Source organism: Danio aesculapii, chromosome 18 (genome assembly GCF_903798145.1).
Source record: "Danio aesculapii chromosome 18, fDanAes4.1, whole genome shotgun sequence".
In the NCBI taxonomy this organism is placed as follows: Eukaryota; Metazoa; Chordata; class Actinopteri; order Cypriniformes; family Danionidae; genus Danio; species Danio aesculapii.
Window position 1 is genome coordinate 53,329,903 of NC_079452.1, and position 19,678 is coordinate 53,349,580.

At 33.9% G+C, this 19,678-nt stretch overlaps 1 protein-coding gene across 1 annotated transcript in view; it reads left to right on the forward strand.

The window, feature by feature from the left end:
* The window catches only part of rasgrf1 (Ras protein specific guanine nucleotide releasing factor 1), an 87,663-nt gene extending 69,803 nt beyond the window's left edge, over positions 1–17,860 (forward strand). Inside the window, exons 17-27 of the mRNA XM_056478787.1 lie at positions 2,314–2,484; positions 2,579–2,685; positions 4,594–4,706; positions 7,722–7,782; positions 9,501–9,604; positions 12,961–13,045; positions 13,163–13,360; positions 14,034–14,113; positions 14,200–14,317; positions 14,412–14,480; positions 15,874–17,860. Coding sequence (XP_056334762.1) covers positions 2,314–2,484; positions 2,579–2,685; positions 4,594–4,706; positions 7,722–7,782; positions 9,501–9,604; positions 12,961–13,045; positions 13,163–13,360; positions 14,034–14,113; positions 14,200–14,317; positions 14,412–14,480; positions 15,874–15,966 — 1,199 coding nt within the window. The 3' untranslated portion in view covers positions 15,967–17,860. The remainder of the gene's footprint in view (positions 1–2,313; positions 2,485–2,578; positions 2,686–4,593; positions 4,707–7,721; positions 7,783–9,500; positions 9,605–12,960; positions 13,046–13,162; positions 13,361–14,033; positions 14,114–14,199; positions 14,318–14,411; positions 14,481–15,873) is intronic.
* Positions 17,861–19,678: the final 1,818 nt, after the last annotated feature.

Here is a 19,678-nt window from a genome sequence, read left to right on the forward strand (position 1 = left end):
TCTGTGGTTAGGGGCAAATGACAGTTTTAAGTGTGTTGCATTTATTACGTTTTAATTATAGTGCACATTTTAAACACTTAAGAGTACAAAAAAATTTAATACTGCATTTTTAAAAAACAAATTGAAATTTAAATTCCAAAGCGGGCGACACGGTGCCGCATTGGGTAGCAGGATCGCCTCAGAGCAAGAAGGTCACTGGTTTGGGTCAATTGGCGTTTCTGTGTGGAGTTTGCATGCTCTCTCCGTGTTGGCGTGGGTTTCCTGTGGGTGCTCCCGTTTCCCCCACAAGTCCAAAGACATGCAGTATAGCTGAATTGGGTAAGCTAAATTGTCCGTAGTGTGTGTGTGTGAATGAGAGTGTATGGGTGTTTCCCAGTGATGGATTGTGGATGAAAGGGCATCTGCTGTGTAAAACATATGCTGGATAAGTTGGCGGTTCATTCCACTGTGGCGACCCCAGTTTGATAAAGGGACTCAATCGAAAAGAAAATGAGTGAATGAATTCCATCTTACAAATTGATACACAATTTAATAATAATAAAAATATATTTTTTATGACATTTCTAAAATCTTATAATCTGAGAACTACCAGAATTAACCAAATTGGAATGAATGGATTTTATTAATTTATTAATTTACGACATAGTTACGCCCTCACTATCCAGCTTAGTCACTGATATATCAGGGTTCACCACAGCAGAATGAACCGCCAATTACTCTGGCATATGTATTTTTTGGCAGATGACCTTCTAGTCACAACAACATAATTATTAATGAGAAAAGTTTAGAAACAAATAAATTAATTTAACCTGCATAAACGTTCAGAATACAGTAGGTGAAAAAAGTAATACATGTATCATGCTGAAACATATACATACTTTATATACAGTAATAACTATTCATGTTTACCAACACAATTTAGTTCCAAAAGCTTTTGACATCTAAATATGTTCTATAATGAATTTACCTCTTTTCTTCTTCACTTTTTTTCTTTTTTTTTGGTTATAACTTATATCCTAGTAAACAGTGGCTAAAAAAACAACTATGCTTTAATATTTTTCATATATATATAAAAATCTTTATGTATCTCTTCTGAGTCAATAAAGAGACAATGTTATAAGGGTAAATTAAAATAGTTAATAGTATTTAAACTTTATTTATAAACTGCTAAACTGGAATCATATTTTTTTTTTCAAATGTTCACATCTATATTTGTAAATTGCCAATGTTCATTGTGAAATTTGCTAGCAATTTCGGAAAAAAAACAGTTTCTACGCCAAATGGATTTATTTCAATGTACCAAAACTGGGATGCTGTTTTTGTATATTAATATCTAATTTCAGTCTTACCCCTTGAAGAATACAGATATAAAATTTGTTCAAATCTCAGATTTAGTTTGGAGTACCTGTATAAAGGGCCATTCACACCAAGAATAATAACTATAACATATTTATAAATAATATACTACAGTTGAAGTCAAAATTATTAAACCCCCTTTGCTTTTTATTTTTATTATTATTATTTTTTTTTAAACATTTCAAGGAAAGCAAGGAAATTTTCACAGTATGACTGATAATATTTTTTCTTCTGGAGTCTTTTTTGTCTTATTTGTTTTATTTAGGCTAAAATAAAAGCAGTTTAACAATTTAAAAAATATATATCTTAAGGTCAATATAATTAGCCCATTTAAGCTATATATTTTTTCGATAGTCTACAGAACAAACCATCATTATACATGGTTTATGATAAAATAAATCAGTTATTAAAAATGAGTTATTAAAACTGTTATGTTTAGAAATGTGTTGAAAAAATCTTTTCTTCGTTAAACAGAAATTGGTGGAAAAAAATAAGCAGGGGGCTAATTATTCAAGGGGGCTAATAATTCTGACTTACACTGTATTTATTTATATACATATGAATAGAATAATCATGTAAATATAAACATATAAATTCATAATCAGCGCACATTATTATTTTGTTTTTGATATTTGTGCATTACAGATTTGCTGCCTGCTGCTTTAAATGCTTACTCTTTTAAAAGCCAGATGGATTCTGATTGGCTTTCAATGTTTTATCGTTCATTTTAAGAGTGATCACAACAATATTGTTCTACCGTGTCATAACTGTTATATCTATGGTGTGGATTCAGATATTGTTTTTGAATGATTAAAAATTAAAAATAATCATTAAAAATATCATGATCATAATAGTTATTGTCCTTACAGTATACAGTCCCTAATTCTGTACAGTATCTCTCTGAAATTATGCACCGAATGTTCATTTAACATGTTTGTACTGCTTGTTTTTGAGCAGAATTCTCTCTGTTCTCCTACAATAATGGCATGGTGATGTCATCCTGCCGGGAGCTGGATAACAACCGTAGCGCCTTGTCTGCCGCTTCTGCCTTCGCTATCGCCACTGCAGGTGCCAACGAGGGCACGCCAACCAAGGAGAAGTACCGCCGCATGTCTCTGGCAAGCACAGGTAAGATTCAGCAAGCTGTTTCAAACTCCCATAGGCTGTGGGTATTTGTTGCCTGGCAGAAAAGGAATTAATGTGAATTTTGATTGGCTATCAGGGTTCCCTACAGATCAGAGGAACGGAGATAAGGAGTTTGTGATTCGAAGAGCAGCAACTAACAGAGTCCTCAATGTCCTCAGGCACTGGGTGTCCAAACACTCGCAGGTGAGATTGAGTGCAATGTATAATCATATACTAATACAAGACTTGACCAAACAGAACTGTATCAGGGTCGAAATTTAACACTTTATACTTCTAATATCTACCTTTATAAATTATGTATACATTATGTGAAAGCTATATATAGGAAATTTGAAGTTTTTTGGGTGACAGTAACAATACATAAGTCTTATAACTTATAACTTAGTCCATAAGATTAACTAATGTGCTTTAAAATAATGAGACATTTAGTATTTCGAAAATACAAACATTCAAATATTGCAGTTTCAGCACCAATAGCAGTGCCCTGACCTATAAAACAACCGTGATACTTTCAGACCTTTTCCAATCAAATCACCCTTTCTCTCTCCAACTTTGCTTTCCTTTAGTACTGTATATATTGTCTTTTCATAATAAAGGCAAAAATGCCAAAAAACGAATTTAAAAAAAAGTAGTTTCTCATTTCCTCCAAATGGACCAATCATTTTCAGGACATCACTGTTCACTTTAGCTTCTCATCAAAATTCTGACCAATCAAATACTCTCTAGAACAGGGATCGGGAACCTTTTCTCAGCAAAGAGCCATTTCTGAAATTTTTAGGCAATGCATTTTTTAAAGGGCCATTGGGGTATTCATACGCATATTTGCACCCCAATACATACTACTACTATACATGATACAGGTTTAAACAAAACCTTTATTTATGTTCATGCACATGAATCTCAAAAATAATCAATTATGAAGCATCACATGTTGAGTCTATAAATGAGGAAAGGTAAAAATACTGGTAAATAAACTTGAAAAGCAACAAATTATATTATTAATTATTTTAAATTATATTTAAAATAAACTATAATTATTTTGCTATAATAAAAAAATTACACAGTTACATCAAATAATTCAAAATAAAGTATGCGGCAATAATTTTTGCTAGTTTTAAAGAACATATATTATTGTTATTATAATAATTGTTCATTTTTTAATCTAAAATATTTTTAAAGGGAGACCGAAGAAGAGCCAAGTATTTTTGGTTGAAGAACCATATGTGGCTCGCGTGCCATAGGTTCCCTACCACTGCTCTAGAATCTGAAGTAAACCCCAACAACAATAATATTAACCCTAATAACCCTAACCCTTATATTTACTAATATTAGGTTAATGTTTTTATATACTAGGGTTAGACATATATACCATTTTGAGGGATGTAAACAAAAACAATGGTCCCAATGTATATCCTGTTTTACAGTTTTAATTTCTATAGCTTCCGAGAATCCAAAAAGAGCCACATATTGATAAATAATGTTATGACAGGGGGACGCAGTGGCGCAGTAGGCAGTGCTGTTGCCACACAGCAAGAAGGTCGTTGGTTCGAGCCTCGGCTGGGTCACTTGGCATTTCTGTGTGGAGTTTGCATGTTCCCCCTGCGTTCTCGTTGGTTTCCTCCGGGTGCTCCGGGTTCTCCCACAGTCCAAAGCCATGCAGTACAGATGAATTGGGTAGGCTAAATTGTCTGTAGAGTATAAGTGTGTATGGATGTTTCCCAGAGATTGGTTGCAGCTGGAAGGGCATCCGCTGCGTAAAACATATGCTGGATAAATTGGCGGTTCATTCTGCTGTGGCGACCCCAGATTAATAAAGGGACTAAAGCGAAAAGAAAATGAATGAAGGAATGAATGTTAGTACAGCTGTTTTAACATTAAGTTATGAAGTTATGAATGTCCTCTTGTTGCAGTTATGAAATAGTTGATAACAAGCAGGAAATGTTCATGGGCCAATGACATGACCACATTAAAATGGTCTTTTTAAAAAAATCGAACTGTGCTCTGGCTCACCTCTTCCATAACATGATAGGTCCACTTTAAAAGTTCTGCGCCTTGCGTTTGTGTATCAGAACCCATGTATTATGTGTGCAGGACTTTGAAACCAACACTGAGCTCAAGATGAAGGTGATCAGCTTCCTGGAGGAGGTGATGCACGATCCTGAACTTCTGACCCAAGAAAGAAAGGCTGCTGCCAACATCATAAGGCAAGTATACTCTGCCTGTAACCTGATAAATTATCACATGTTGGGTTTTAAATAATTGTAACGGAGGCCAGCTAGCAAAGTGCTATGAAGGTAAACCTCACTCCTCTGACCTCTAAATGTGCTCTTGCCACAGACGCTAGAGGCCATGGTCTTCAGCCTCCTTGTTAGAGCAACTGACTCCCATACAAAAAAATCACCGGTTCGATCCCTGCTTTTAAGATTCAAGCTCTTTTAAACAAATTACTTGTGGGCCCACACATACACACAAAAACCAACATACATAAACATCACCATTGCAGGCCTGAATTGTAGCTTGGGTACGTTGCGGCTGAATAAAACATAAAACTGGCCTCTTCACAGAGCCAAATAAATAATATGAGTTACCTCAATATCTTTAACCAGGATGTAAACAGGGCTTTTGTATGGGATGATAGATACAATGGATATGTTGCTGGCTGTCAAAGTTTCCGCCCTGTGACTCAAGAACTGGAGTTGACTCTACTCGGATCATCCGACTCTCACTCGGGACTCACTCTAGCTGATGTTGGCTGCTGATAACTCTAATCTGCTGTCCGTTGATCCACAGAATCAGCCGAAAATTGCGATATATTCAAGATAGCCGCACTCTTTTTTTTTTTTCCTCTTTTAGTCTTCCGTCCCTCCGTCTTCTCTCTTTAACCGAATTAACAAACTTTTTTGTTTGAACATCAACATTGCGAGTCTGTGTACTGTGCTATGTATCAAAATAAACAAAACTCACTTATAATACTCATACTAAGAACAAAAAAAGTCAAGCACACTCCTGAAGTGATTTTCTGTCCTAAAAAACACACAGAGTACAAACTCAAACTATCTTTTTTTATGTAAAGTCCATGAGGAAAAATCTAACATGCCGTCAAAGTTATTCCCCCATTTCTCATTCACCCTCTCTGCGCTCTGATCAGAAACATCCTTTCAGTATCGGAGGCATGGCAGTAACATTTAAAACCAATAAATGAGTATCTTCGCAAGCTTATTTGCATAGGGAGTTTGATAAAAAAGGTTCACACACTAAACTGTTAATAAAAAATACAAAAGCTTGCTGCAATACAAGTGTAACATTCATTAACCAAGATGTACTCTGGGTTACATAATTTTAGACAAATGCTTATTTCAAAAATATAATAATAATAATAATAATAATAATAATAATAATAATAATAATAATAATAATAATAATAATAATAATGAGATGTATTGTGTCGACAAGGTGGCTCAGTCCTTAGCACTGTCACCTCACAACAAGAAGGTCACTTGTTCGAGCCCCGACTGGGTCAGTTGGCGTTTCTGTATGAAGTTTGCATGTTCTCCCTGTGTTCGTGTGGGTTTCCTCTGGGTGTTCCGGTTGTGTGTCCCCCACAGTCCAAAGACATGCACTATAGGTGAATTGAATAAACCAAATTGGCCATAGTGTATGTGTGTGAATGAGTGTATGGATGTTTCCCAGTACTGGGTTGCAGCTGGAAGGGCATCTGCTGTGTAAAACATATGCTTGGTAAGTTGGCGGTTCATTCTGCTGGAACATTTTCCGAAGGGAAATGAATGAATGAATGTATTGTCTTGTTTTGCTGTGTTTGTGTTGGCTGATAAACGTTTCTTAATATGCAATTGTGAAAAAAATTATTGGCACGCTTTAGAAATTTAAGGAAAGAGAGCTGAAAATGAAAATACATTTGTGTTTATCTAGTTTTTCATCAAAGAAATTCCTAAATATGTAACCATTCATTTAAGTGAAACAATTAAAAGTATTATCTCTAATACACAATGGCTATATTTATTGGCTCTATTTTTGTCAAATACTTCTAGTAAACTCCATTTTCAAGGATAAATAGCTCTAAGTATTTTCCTATAATACCTGATAAGATTGCAGAAAATCTGGAAAGAGATCAGAGACCATCATTCATACAGAAATTTTTATAGATTTTAGATCATGGGGACTAATATGAACTTTACTTTTTGATATATTTGAGTATATATATGATATACATTTTAAATTACATTTTCAAATATATTATATTCAATATATTTTAACAGCACTTTATTTTATGGTGTTCTTGTCACACAAGTTCTATGTTCTTAATATAATTACAATTATGTGTATATAATATAATTATGACTTGTAAATAAATAATGTTACCAGGTAGTTAAACAAATAGTTAATCTGTAGAAGGACACCATAAAATAAAGAAAGTGTAACCTACAGTACGGTGTATTTGTGTTGATTTTGATGTTTGTTTTGATTCATTGTTCTGATGGAAGTTCCCCATTTCTAGGAGATTTATCTTTTGGTATTTGATTATATTTAGATGCTGATATCATGTCTAAATTTAATGTCCAGACAGAAAAGGTCCATGCAGCAGACAGAAATAGACCCATAACATTAAAGATTCAGCAGTATACACAGATGCGGAATACGCTGGAGTCAAATTGGAACAAATTGTAACTAATTTTTGCAATTTTCCAGCTGTGATGATTGGACAATCTTTGCCACTTAAACTATATTCCTCGCTGTACATTTAAACAATATAAACAGACCACATCTTCCAGGTAGATTTGTAACTCTTCTAGTTTATTGGTTCATTATTGTTATGTAAGGCTTACTGTACCAAATATTTCCTGCACATCAGAACTGTAAAATATTATTTGGTTATACTAATTGTGATAGATAATCATTATAATTTAGAAATTGTTTTACCTCATATGCTGAACTCTTATGCAATTTCCAGTTCTGTTGCCAGTGAACACTAGAGAAAAATGTATTTGATTATGACATTTCTTTCTTATTCCAGCTGTTTCAAAGGACTGCTATTTTACTAAATGTTCTGAATGGGAGATCAAAAAAAAAAAAACAAAGCACTTTTATTTTTACAGCTTTTTTTTGCTCACTTTTACTAACATTGCCATTAATGTTGACCATTATTGAAATTCAGCCAGTGGCTTTGTTTGTGAAAGCATTCTCTTTTTTTTTTTTGATAGGACACTGACGCAAGAGGATCCTGGTGACAATCAGATCTGTCTGGAGGAGGTGCTGCAGATGGTGAGTGTGGTGATTCTTGATCATCCTCCAGCATATTCAACATTTCTCACTGCCAAAACAATCAGAACTTCATTGTTTCTTCGTAATTTCTTAAAGGTGCTGTATGTAAGTTTTTGACTCTTCTAAAGCATAAAAACACCATAATATGTTAGCAGATATTTAAGGAACATGCCGTTTATCTGAAAAACAATGCTGAAGTTGGATATTCGAATTCTTGATTCATTGTTCTGATGGAAGCTCCCAATTTCAAGGAGATTTATATTTTGGTATTTGATAATATCAAGGTATTAATATCATGTCTAAAAATAATGTGCAGACAGAACTATACACAGATGCCGGCAAAGGTGCTGTATGTTTTTGACTCTTCTAAAGCATAAAAACACCATAATATGTTTGCAGATATTTAAGAAACATGCTAAGTGAACATTCTTGTTTATCTGAAAAACTGTCAGATATGCTGTCAGAAATTCTTCTTTTAAATTGTGTTTTCCGTGCCGGAACGCATGTCTTTTGTTTTGGTAATTTTAACCTGCCCAATGCCAGTTATTAATTAGGAAATGATATGAATATTACGAGCATAAACATTAGGTGAGCAGGTTACATTGTAGCCTAACCGAGTGTCCTAACATCACGCTGTATGAGGAGATACGCAGTGACCAACAATTTGGCTGTTTGCAGCAGACGAAACATGTCAGAAATTTAAATACAGCCATTCAGAAGCACAGAATATGCATTCACTTACAAAATGGTAAGGTTTATAATCTATTTAATCCATATTAACCCTCTTTAACATTATTAAATTTAGATGCTGAATCACTCATATTTAGTTCTAAAGTTCAATTTCAAACAGTTTATTGTATTTTCAAGATCTGAGGTGAACTATCTGCTGCTGCTTTCAGTAGTATGGTAACAAATGTCTCGTAAAATGGCATTGAAACTCACATTGCTAGCATTTAACACTGAATAAAGCACATGAGGTTTACCTGTGGTGATCATTGTAATATTTATCTGTTGTTCACCTACGAGAAATGTAAGCTGTGTCTAATATATCAATTCAAGGTGTTGGTTAGGACAAAAATTCCTTTTAATGTAGAAAATATTCCTTCAATCGCATGCCGTTGTTTGTATATAGAACACTGTTTAACTCACTCAATCTGTTTTGATTCAGGAGTGCAATACCTAGTTCAACCACTGACTGTCAAACTTCCATACTGCGTCTTTAATAGAATGTTTATTTACAGTACTCTTCAAAGAGTCTGTAAGATTATAAATGTCTCACCTTGACTGCCTGTATTTGAGCAATTTTAATACATTTCAAAAGGTGTTTTTTCCAGTAATTTTTGCGTCCACCACTATTAGTTTTCAGCTGGTGCTGAAGAAATGTAATATGTTTGTTGGTACTATAATCTTTGTAACCTAAGGTATATCTCTACTGTTACAATTTTAATAAATAAATCTTATTGCCAAATTTCAAACAATAGTATTCATCCAAAACATCTTGTGCCAAATTATTGTATTGGTTTTGGTTTACAATGCTATTAACATTTGCAAAAGGTTATAAACTGTGCTGAAATATATATATATATATATATATATATATATATATATATATATATATATATATATATATATATATATATATATATATATTTATTTATTTATTATTATTCTTTTATCTAAATTTACAAAATTATTTTACTAAATGTTTTACTATGTAGGCTGAAGGAGGAAAGTCAGAGTCTTTCGAGAATCATTCAGCTCTGGAGATCGCAGAGCAGCTCACCCTGCTGGACCACCTTGTATTCAAAGTCATACCATATGAGTGAGTGCTGTTATTCATTCTTTTTTTATAAGAGTTTAGGGATAGTCTGCTTAAAAATGAAAATTATGACATTAATTAGTTCCCTCAAAACTGTAGTATGGTCTTTTAAACCATCCTACAGGTTTGAGGGAACTAATTAATGTCATAATTTTCATGTGAATGTGAATCGTCATCCATGTGAATCGTTTTATTTTGGTAGTAGTTAACTACTGTATGCATTTGATAAGAACACCTAAGATACCTTGTTTTATTCAATTATACTTCACATGTAAGCATTTGTAAAGATCCAACACAGACTCATTAGAAATATGTGCTTCAGCCTACATTTTGCGAAACTGTGTAACGTGGAGTCTGAGACAGTATTAGAATCCATATGCAGAAGTTTTATTAAAGGGTTTAGGCAGAGACATCAGTGAGTAAACAGGCGGAAAGTCGGCAACACATAAGCAGTCCAATCCAGTCAACGAACACGGGGGCAAATCCAGTCGACGTAGTGAGAGTGCAGGCAGAGGTTCAGTATAACAACAAACAGTCCAAAACAGAGCAAGAGGGCAAAGACAGATAACGTACTTGATCAAGACAGGCAGGGTCATACACAGACAGGCAGTCATGAAAGTCTCTTGGAAAACGCTTGGTAATGCAGGTAGACTGGCAATACTTCGCCAAGAGGCATGGCCTGAGCTCTCACTGAAATACTACACAAACAGGAAGTGACTGCAGAGGGAGCGGAGCTGAGTCAGTAGTCGGGCGAGGGCTCCCTCTGCTGGCGTGGCATTACTAACTGCAAAAGCATACTCAAATACTACAGTTTCTAGATAAATGAACGCTAGATAAATGCCAAAAACTTTTGTGTCTTTTCACACTAAGGATATTTACGGTGACATATTATTGATCAGAATCAGAATCTGTTTTAGCCAAGTGTGCTTCCACACACAATGAATTTGTTTTGGCTACAGAAGCTTCCAGTGTACATAAAGTGACAAGTGACTACACGAAAATAAATATGAGAAAAGATGACAAACATTAAACAGAGATGCAATTAGTCAAAAACCTCTGGATGTTGAATTGTATGCACAGATTTGTTATAAATATACACGTTATAAGTTATATATTGTTATAAGGTGCTGTGTACAAGTGTGTATGAGAAAGTATTGCACATGTTTATTGGACAGTAGGGGGATATTTCACTGTTCATGAGATGGCTTGAGGAAAGAAGGGAGTGTGCTGGGTGTGAGGGGTCCAGAGGGATTTTGTGAGCCCTTATACTCAGTATACAGTATACAGTATACAGTTCTTGAAGTGTAGGAAGGGTAGTGCCAGTGATTCATTCAGCCATCCTGACCATTCACTGTAGTCTGCGGAGGTCGATTTTGGCAGCTGAGCCAAAATGAAAAAACAAATAAATAAATGAATAAACGAATTGATGAATAAAGGATTACTTTGTGCTGTTCCTTCCACAAAACCAAATAAATACCACAAAACAGGGTCTATGATTTGTAACCAAATACAATTGCTTCACCTGTCTATCTCCATATGGACAGCTTTTCAGGTGTGTACTGTGTTAAAATTGTGATGCAGAGCACTCAGGTTTGATGCTGGTAAAGCATAGTTCGTAAGTAAGAAATAAAAGCAATGTACAATCAAGGTAAATCTATGTGGTCTCAGTGCACTTTTCTTCTATGTTTGCTTTTAAAACCTATTGGTTTAGATCAGTGGTTTGCTGATGTATGACAAGCCCCTCCTTCTCATGTAAAGAATGATGCGTAACGTATTTCAGATTCACAAAAATGTAGACATCGCTCTCTAGTGGATTTGTCATCTGAAATGTGCAACCAAATATATCCGAAGCAACGTATTTTACAATTAACAAAAAGGTTGGTTGAGGCATGTATTTTCAATGAGTCTGGGTGGCAAAGAACAGTGAAAGTTATTGTTATACAGCAAAAAAATTACTCAACTTAAAATTATAAGGCAACTTGCTGGAGAGCTTTTTTAGTTGACTCAACTGAAGTCAAATGCAGTACTTGAGTTAAAAGTTGAGCCAACTCAAAAAAGGCTATGCAGCAAATTATTGCAAAATTTTAAATGGAGTCAACTTTTTTAACAGTGTAGATGTGTATGACCATCAATATCTCTCATTTATATTCAATATCTCATCAAGTCTCATTTACATCTGATACTATGATGTGTCTTTGCCAATTTAATCACAAGTGGACAAAAAATATCTATATTTTGAGTTTGTCCATACAGCCAAACCCAGAGATAGTCGATAATTTGATTGTATTCCTTTATATAGTGTAAATGCTCATACTGTCAAATGCATGAGTAACATGGGATTGTTAATTTAATAATACTTAATAATACTAATACTAATACTAGTGGGTCAATAATTGATCCCACAAAAATAATGTAGAGTGGGACAAAATAAGAAAAGGGTCATGATATCTGTGCTCAAAAAAGACACTTTCTACCTCATATTTGAACTCATGTTAAAGGGATAGTTCACTCAAACTGAGAATTTATTCACTATTTCTCACACTCAAGTGGTTCTAAATTTTTCTTTTTTTCTGTTGAACGCAAAAGAATGTCAGAAACAGCAGCTGTCGACATCCATAGGAGGAACAAAAAATATTATGCTAGTCAATGGTTATTTTTCCCAACATTTTCCAGTATATTTGTAATGTGAACGGGAAGCTGACAAGGGAGGTGTGTATCCAAACGCAGGTTTATTAAACAGAATGGTCAGGCAAGCAACAGTCAACACAGGAGCAAACAGATACATACAGGCAATCCAGAGTCATGATGGTCAGTTCAGGCTGGCAGCAGGCAACGTAAACAAACAAAACAAAGCAAGGTTCAAAAACACAGAAGGCAAGGCAAGGTAAGGAAAACGCGTTGTAATGTTCACAAACAGTATAAAAAGACTTCTGTGTGTTTGTGTACTGACTCTATAGTCCATGTAATCAGTTCATGAGCGGCTTCAGATGTGAGTGTTTGCAATCAGACAGGATCTAGGGCAGGTGTGTGAGTGGTGCATGACTGGATCTTGTAGTTCTTTTGCTGCCAGATTTGTAATTCTCAAGCAATCTGCATGGGCTAGATCGCTGGTGACTTTGACAATATCTTCATTTGTGTTCAACAGAAGAAAGAAACTAAAACAGGTTTGGAACAAGTGCAGAATGAGTAAATGATGACAGAATTTCATTTTTGGGTGAACTATCTATTCAAAATGAGACGAAAGCAATATTGTCTTAGATCACTGGAAGCGTAAGCTAATATCAGGTGTGAAAAAAGGGCTCAATTGATCAAACTATGTATTTTGCCTCACAAAAATGTTCATTGTCATTTATTTACAGAGAGTTCTTTGGTCAAGGATGGATGAAGAACGACAAGAATGAAAAGACACCTTACATCATGAAAACAACAAAACACTTCAATGATGTAAGTGTTTAATGTAAAAAAACATCAGATCATACAGCAGTTAAGAGGAGATGTTCAGTTGTTGTTCCTCTGCCTCCAAGCGAAAACAATGCTGATGTACCTGTGTCTCTTTTACAGATCAGTGACCTGATCGCTACAGAGATCCTGCGCAGTGAGGATGTGAATGTACGGGTAGCAGTGATGGAGAAGTGGGTGGCAGTGGCTGATATCTGCCGCTGTCTCCACAACTACAATGCTGTGCTGGAAATCACCTCGTCCCTCAATCGCAGCTCCATCTTCCGCCTGAAGAAAACCTGGCTCAAAGTCTCCAAGCAGGTGAGAAACTACCTAAACAAAATTCAGTAACCCTTTACAGTAATATTGTGTTAGTTAATGTTAGTTAACAATTGTACATTGTTAGTTCATGTTAACTCGTGGTGCATTAGCTAATGTTAACAAGCATTAATATGGATGTTATTAATGGATTAGTAACTACTGAACTATGATTAAAAATACTGTACAAGTATTGTTCATAATTAACTAGTTAATATACATAACTAGTATAACTAACATTAAGTAATGATACCTTATTGTAAAGAGTGAGCCAACATTCTGCAAAGAATTTGTATCATGAATCATTTCAGCTGGCATGAAAAACAAAGATGAGTTCTCAAAGGTAAAACACTTTAGTTTAAGTAACAATTGCCACTATTAAATTCTGGCTTATTGCCTGTGTATTATTAAAATATTGTCTGTTTATTTGTACTTACAGTATAAAGTATGATATTATTCTTCATTTCTAACTCAATCAAAATATATCCAACTTCTACCTTACTCATTAATTGGTAATAAGGAGTTTTTTAAGCAGTTTAAAGTCTTAGTTTATGGTTTAATAGTGAGAATTGTACCTTAAAATAGTGTGTGACCCTGATTTCTTATGGATGTTGTTAGATTTGAGTCTGCTTCAACAGAATAATAGCATTTAAGACTGTTTTGTTTAAATCCATAGACCAAAACAGTCATTGACAAGCTGCAGAAGTTGGTCTCATCTGAAGGAAGGTTCAAGAACCTCAGAGAGGCCTTAAAAAAGTAAGTTTTCTGGAGTTTGTTTTATTCTCTTTTTATTTTATTATAACAAAATCTAATACTTTGTTTTTTATGTGTATTCTTTTTAGTTGTGACCCTCCCTGTGTGCCATATTTGGGAATGTATCTCACTGACTTGGCCTTTATTGAGGAGGGGACGCCCAACTACACAGAAGACAACCTGGTCAATTTTTCCAAGATGAGAATGGTTGGTCATTTGTTTCCTTTAATATGTCTGTGTATTTAATGCGTATGAAATGTTACAGGTATCATTTTGTTTACACATTTTCTGCATTTTACAGATTTCCCATATCATCCGAGAAATCAGGCAGTTTCAGCAAACGGCGTATAAGATTGATTACCAGCCAAAGGTATTACACTGTTATTGATTTGTGCTGGCAAAGTACAGTTAGTAGTTATTAGATTTGTTTTGTTTTGTATTTAGAGGAAAAATCATAAAATTTATTTGACTTGCAACTTTAACCTACAAAATGTAGTCATCCACTGTGAAAAAAATGCTTAATTTAAAGGAATGTCTATTAATTAATATCATAATTATTGTTTTAACAATGTGCAAATTGTCAGTAGTTATGGTACAATAGCATTACTTCCACCATTAGATTTTTTAATATATTTATAAACTGATTTTTATCTCTTTACTTCCGGCCACAGGCAGTTTTTGAAATAATATTTAAAATAAAATTTCCAAATTGCTTTAAGTAAAAGAGTATACAACTATACATAAAGCAATAAACATAATAAGGTTATAAAAATGCTCTTAAAAATATAAAAATCTAAACTGAATCGGATTAGGTTGCCATTTAGTAAAAATAATTTGACAAAAAATAAAATAAAAAGGTAAGTGCAACTTTGTTTTCTCATATCTAACTTTTTATCTTAAAATTATGACTATTTTTGCTATTCTGAGGGAAAGAAATAGTTATTTTTATATTATATATGATATAAATTGTAATTATGATTATGCTTATGATTAATAATTAAGAACATTATAACACTATGATATTTAATCTAGGCCATAAGATAAGATCTTTCAATGTTCATTCATTCATTCATTCCTTAATTCATTTTCTTTTCGGCTTAGTCCCTTTAATAATCCGGGGTCGCCACAGCGGAATGAACCGCCAACTTATCCAGCACGTTTTTACGCAGCGGATCCTCTTCCAGCTGCAACCCATCTCTGGGAAATCTCCACACACACTCACTCACACTCATACACTACGGACAATTTAGCCTACCCAATTCACCTGTACCGCATGTCTTTAGACTGTGGGAGAAACCGGAGCACCCGGAGGAAACCCAGGTGAACGCAGGGAGAACATGCAAACTCCACACAGAAACGCCAACTGACCCAGCAGAGGCTCGAACCAGCGACCTTCTTGCTGTGAGGCGACAGCACTACCTACTGCGCCACTGCGTCGCCTCTTTCAATGTTATTAACGTAATTTTTTTTTTTTTTTACAATTCTACCTCTGTATCTTGAAAAATGGCAAAATTGTGAGAAACAAATTCAACATTTAATCTCATACAAGTTTATATCTTGCTATTTCATGATAAACTCACAGTGCTGCTCTCTCCTCTGAAGAAACAAGCTTCTAGGATAATATCACACACCCTATTTAGGAGTAAATGATTATAATGTATAAATAAAATAATCTCTGCTTTCTGCTTTTTTTATTGAGCATTGTTGACAGCTGTAGTTGAAGATTGCCTTGAATATGAATCTGATTCTGTGTTGTCTTCCAGGCAGCACTATATTTACTGGACAGAAGCTCAGTAATGGAAGAAGAAGGCCTGTATGAAGCCTCTCTCAGAATTGAGCCTAAAGTGCCCAACTGAGAGAGAGGCTCTACCTGACGTCCACACAATGTACAGACACCACGCTCTCGACAGTAAACATCCATGTGTTCTGTTCTGTAACATGATTATTACTCCTGGATGTGTTTTCTTGTTTTTAGTCGTGACCAAATGTTGCCTAATTGTTTCAGAACTCTCACCGAGGACTTACCTGTTGATTTCAGCCTCTGTTTTTAGGAATTCATATTCTTTCCCCATCCAAAATATAATTTACTTTAGTACAGGATACAACTGTAAATGCATGAATGAGCAGTTTTTTGTATTTTTGATTCATAGATTTTCATTTATTTATTGTTTTAATTGCATTACGGGACATTAATCTTTCCTCCAACAACTTTTGAAATTGAAAAGTTGGGAAAAAAAAGTATTTATTGACATTTTTAGTTGTTTGAAGTGAGGTATTGTCTCAATTTGGTTTGGTAAATTATGGCAGAAAATCCTGGTAATAAGCTACCAGTACTTTTTCTGCTATATTACAGACACAATTCTTAATAAATATACTATTTATTGTACAATGCCGTGTTTCAAACTACACTAAAATGTCAATGAAAGTCACTTTGTTAAACCGCAGAGTTGAATTTTCAGCATCAAAAGTTGACAGTGCAGAAATCAACGTCTCATAATCCAATTCAATTATAAACAGAAAACACTAGCGAATCAGAAAATATGGAAACTGTTCATTATTTTTTACGGTGTGAATAATTTCAAGGTGTGGTTGTTTCTTTAATTGATCAGGCTCATCCACATCACCTTAATGAAACGTGAAAAGCCAGCAGGAGCTTTTTGAGATTTTAATAAATGCATGTAACTAATTTACGGTATATGCAAACCATGTAGCAATGTGGAAAGCAGATATATTATTGTATACAACCAAGCGTATAGAAACTTATACTGTTATACTATTATATTCCATATCACTGTACTTAGCTGAACCATTTTTACATCGATTCGTTGCGATAATTATCATCCATCGCCCGGTTTCACAAAGAGCTTGTTTGGACATGCCTAAAATGCCATGACATGTCTTATTAAGTAATTAAAATATGTTCAAAAGACATGGGATGTCTCCACTATTGGCTAATTGGGATTTTGATCCGCTCTTGCATGGGAAGTTTGTTCTTCCAATGATTTCCTCAGCAAGAACTATTAGATCAGCATTATGTTTTGGTCATTGTTTATCCATACATGTTTCTGTTGCTCACAGCCACATTTATCAGCATTTTAGGGGAAAACAAAAGGTATTCTGGGTTCAACACTATCCTTCAACACCAGTTTATCCAGCTATTGTACATTTACAGACAATCTATGTCCTTCTTGCTGTTCCAGTGATTGTGGAACGTGACTGAATATCACTTTGTAAAATGCATTGTCGTTTAAGAGTATGATCAAAAGTGAATGACCTTCCCGCTTGCAGCATACAAAGGGTATTTTTGTAGTCCTAGAATAAAGACGTAGGGTTCTGCATCCTTACCTTAAAAAATAAATAAAAATGAAAAAAAGACCGTAGAAACATTTTTGTACAAACATTGTCAACTCGCCACACAGAAAAGTATTCTGTATATTTTGTACATGCAGCCCTATGTATTTCTTAACATGTACTAGTTTAAAGCACACCTCTTTAAAGCGTTGTATCCTATGCTTACACACTCAATGCTATATGATTTGTGATTTTTGAAACCATGATCTAGAGGTAGAGGACTTTAAAGTGTTTTTGCATATACTGTAATCCTGTCTATAATCATTCTCTTAGCAGGAATATAGTAATGTAGTGCTTATTCTGTGAATATTTGTATGTATTTTTACTATGTACAGTCTGGAAACACACTAAACGCTCACGTGGCAGGCATGCAACACTGTATCAGCCAGAAACTTTAAAAACGAGACTATATATATATATATATATATATATATATATATATATATATATATATATATATATATATATATATATATATATATATATATATATATATAAAAATCTATATATACATACTGTATACACATCTATGTGCACATACTCTTATAAATGATATATAAACATACAAACAAACATTTTGCTGTTAGCAATACCCAGTGGTATGAGAATTATCTTTCAACCCTTACGTTTATTTCCACGGCTCGGGAAATATTTCCAGTTTTGTACAAAAAAGATAAATGAACAGAAAAGAAAAAGAAAGAAAATTAAATAAACTGTATGTTTCCTGATTACCTCTTGCTAATAAATCTATTCTATCTCAGGGGGATATTGCTTGCTTGTATGTGGTTTTTGTCAAGCTCACTTCATTATTGCCTGATGATAAACTGGGACATATTAAGTAGAATTATGCAGGCCACATTTATTAACCATTTACACACTATAATGGACATTTTTTTGTTATATTTATTTGTTTTTCGATCATTCTGGTTGTATTAATAAGCATATAACGCATAATAAGCATTAACAGCATAATTTGCCCCAAAATACATTTTAATCTAAATTGTAATGTATATTAGTAAATAATATATTATAATTCTAATATATATTCTTAGTTTTTTCATGAATCCATTTTACAAATATCGACAATAAAAACAAATGTGATATTATAAAATATGAATTAAAACCCACAAAAAGTTCAGTATTAAACCAAAGTGCATATTTAAGCAAGAAAAATGCACTGCATTCTTTGCAAATGAGCTTTTATTTGTTGGCCAATTTTGAAGTATTTAAATGTAACATACTTTTTTGCATCGTTCTCTTCCATTTGAGCACAGCCACCCAAATGAACAAGATTTCGAGATTTATGTTAGTATAATTATATGGTGCGTGCATTAGTATGGATATTGTAGTTTATTTATTTATTTAGCAATAATGTTAATGTTGTTTCTAATCAATTCAACAATTTAAGACTGATAAAAATTGCATGTAGTAAATGGAAAATAGTATTTGTTTGTTTATTTATCTTTATAAAAAGCAACAGAGGAATTAGGCAAGGCAAGGGGAAAATATGCTAAAAATTTCAATAATATGTTATTATCAGAACCGGTGCTGGTAAAGAAACTTTGAAAGTGGGTATCACTTTATTTTGATGGTCCCTTTAACCCGTTTTGTTGAATTTAAGTTACGTTGCATCTACATGCCAATTAATTCTCATCAGATTATAAGTAGACTGTTAGGTTGGGGTTAGGGTAAGTGTAAATTGACATGTACTTGCTTCTTATCGTCTGTTAAATATCCATTGAAGGAGCAGTATCAGCAGATATTGAAACCCATTGTGGGTTGAATATTAAGCAGACAGTCTACTAATACTCAAATGAGAAGTAATTGGCATGTAGTTGCATTGCAACTTTTAGTCAAAAAAATGTGCAATAGGGACCATCAAAATAAAGTGCTACCAAAATCGTATAACCCACAGACTATTGCGAAGTTTTATGGAAAGATATTGAATTAAAACCCCACAAAAACTCCAGTAGTCCTTTTTAACCCTATAAACGCGATATCATTTGTTGGCCAGTTTTGAAATATACTTGGTTTAAATGTAGAACTTTTGCTTTTTGCACTGTTTCTCTTCTTATTTGAAACGAGAGAGTGTAACTTTTCTTTTTTTTAAATGCACAAAGGTTAATATTAATGTTTGTGCTTCCTTACATAAAAAAAAACATTAAATGGGCTATGCAAATAGTTAATAAGACATTTATAAATAGCTTACATGCGTCT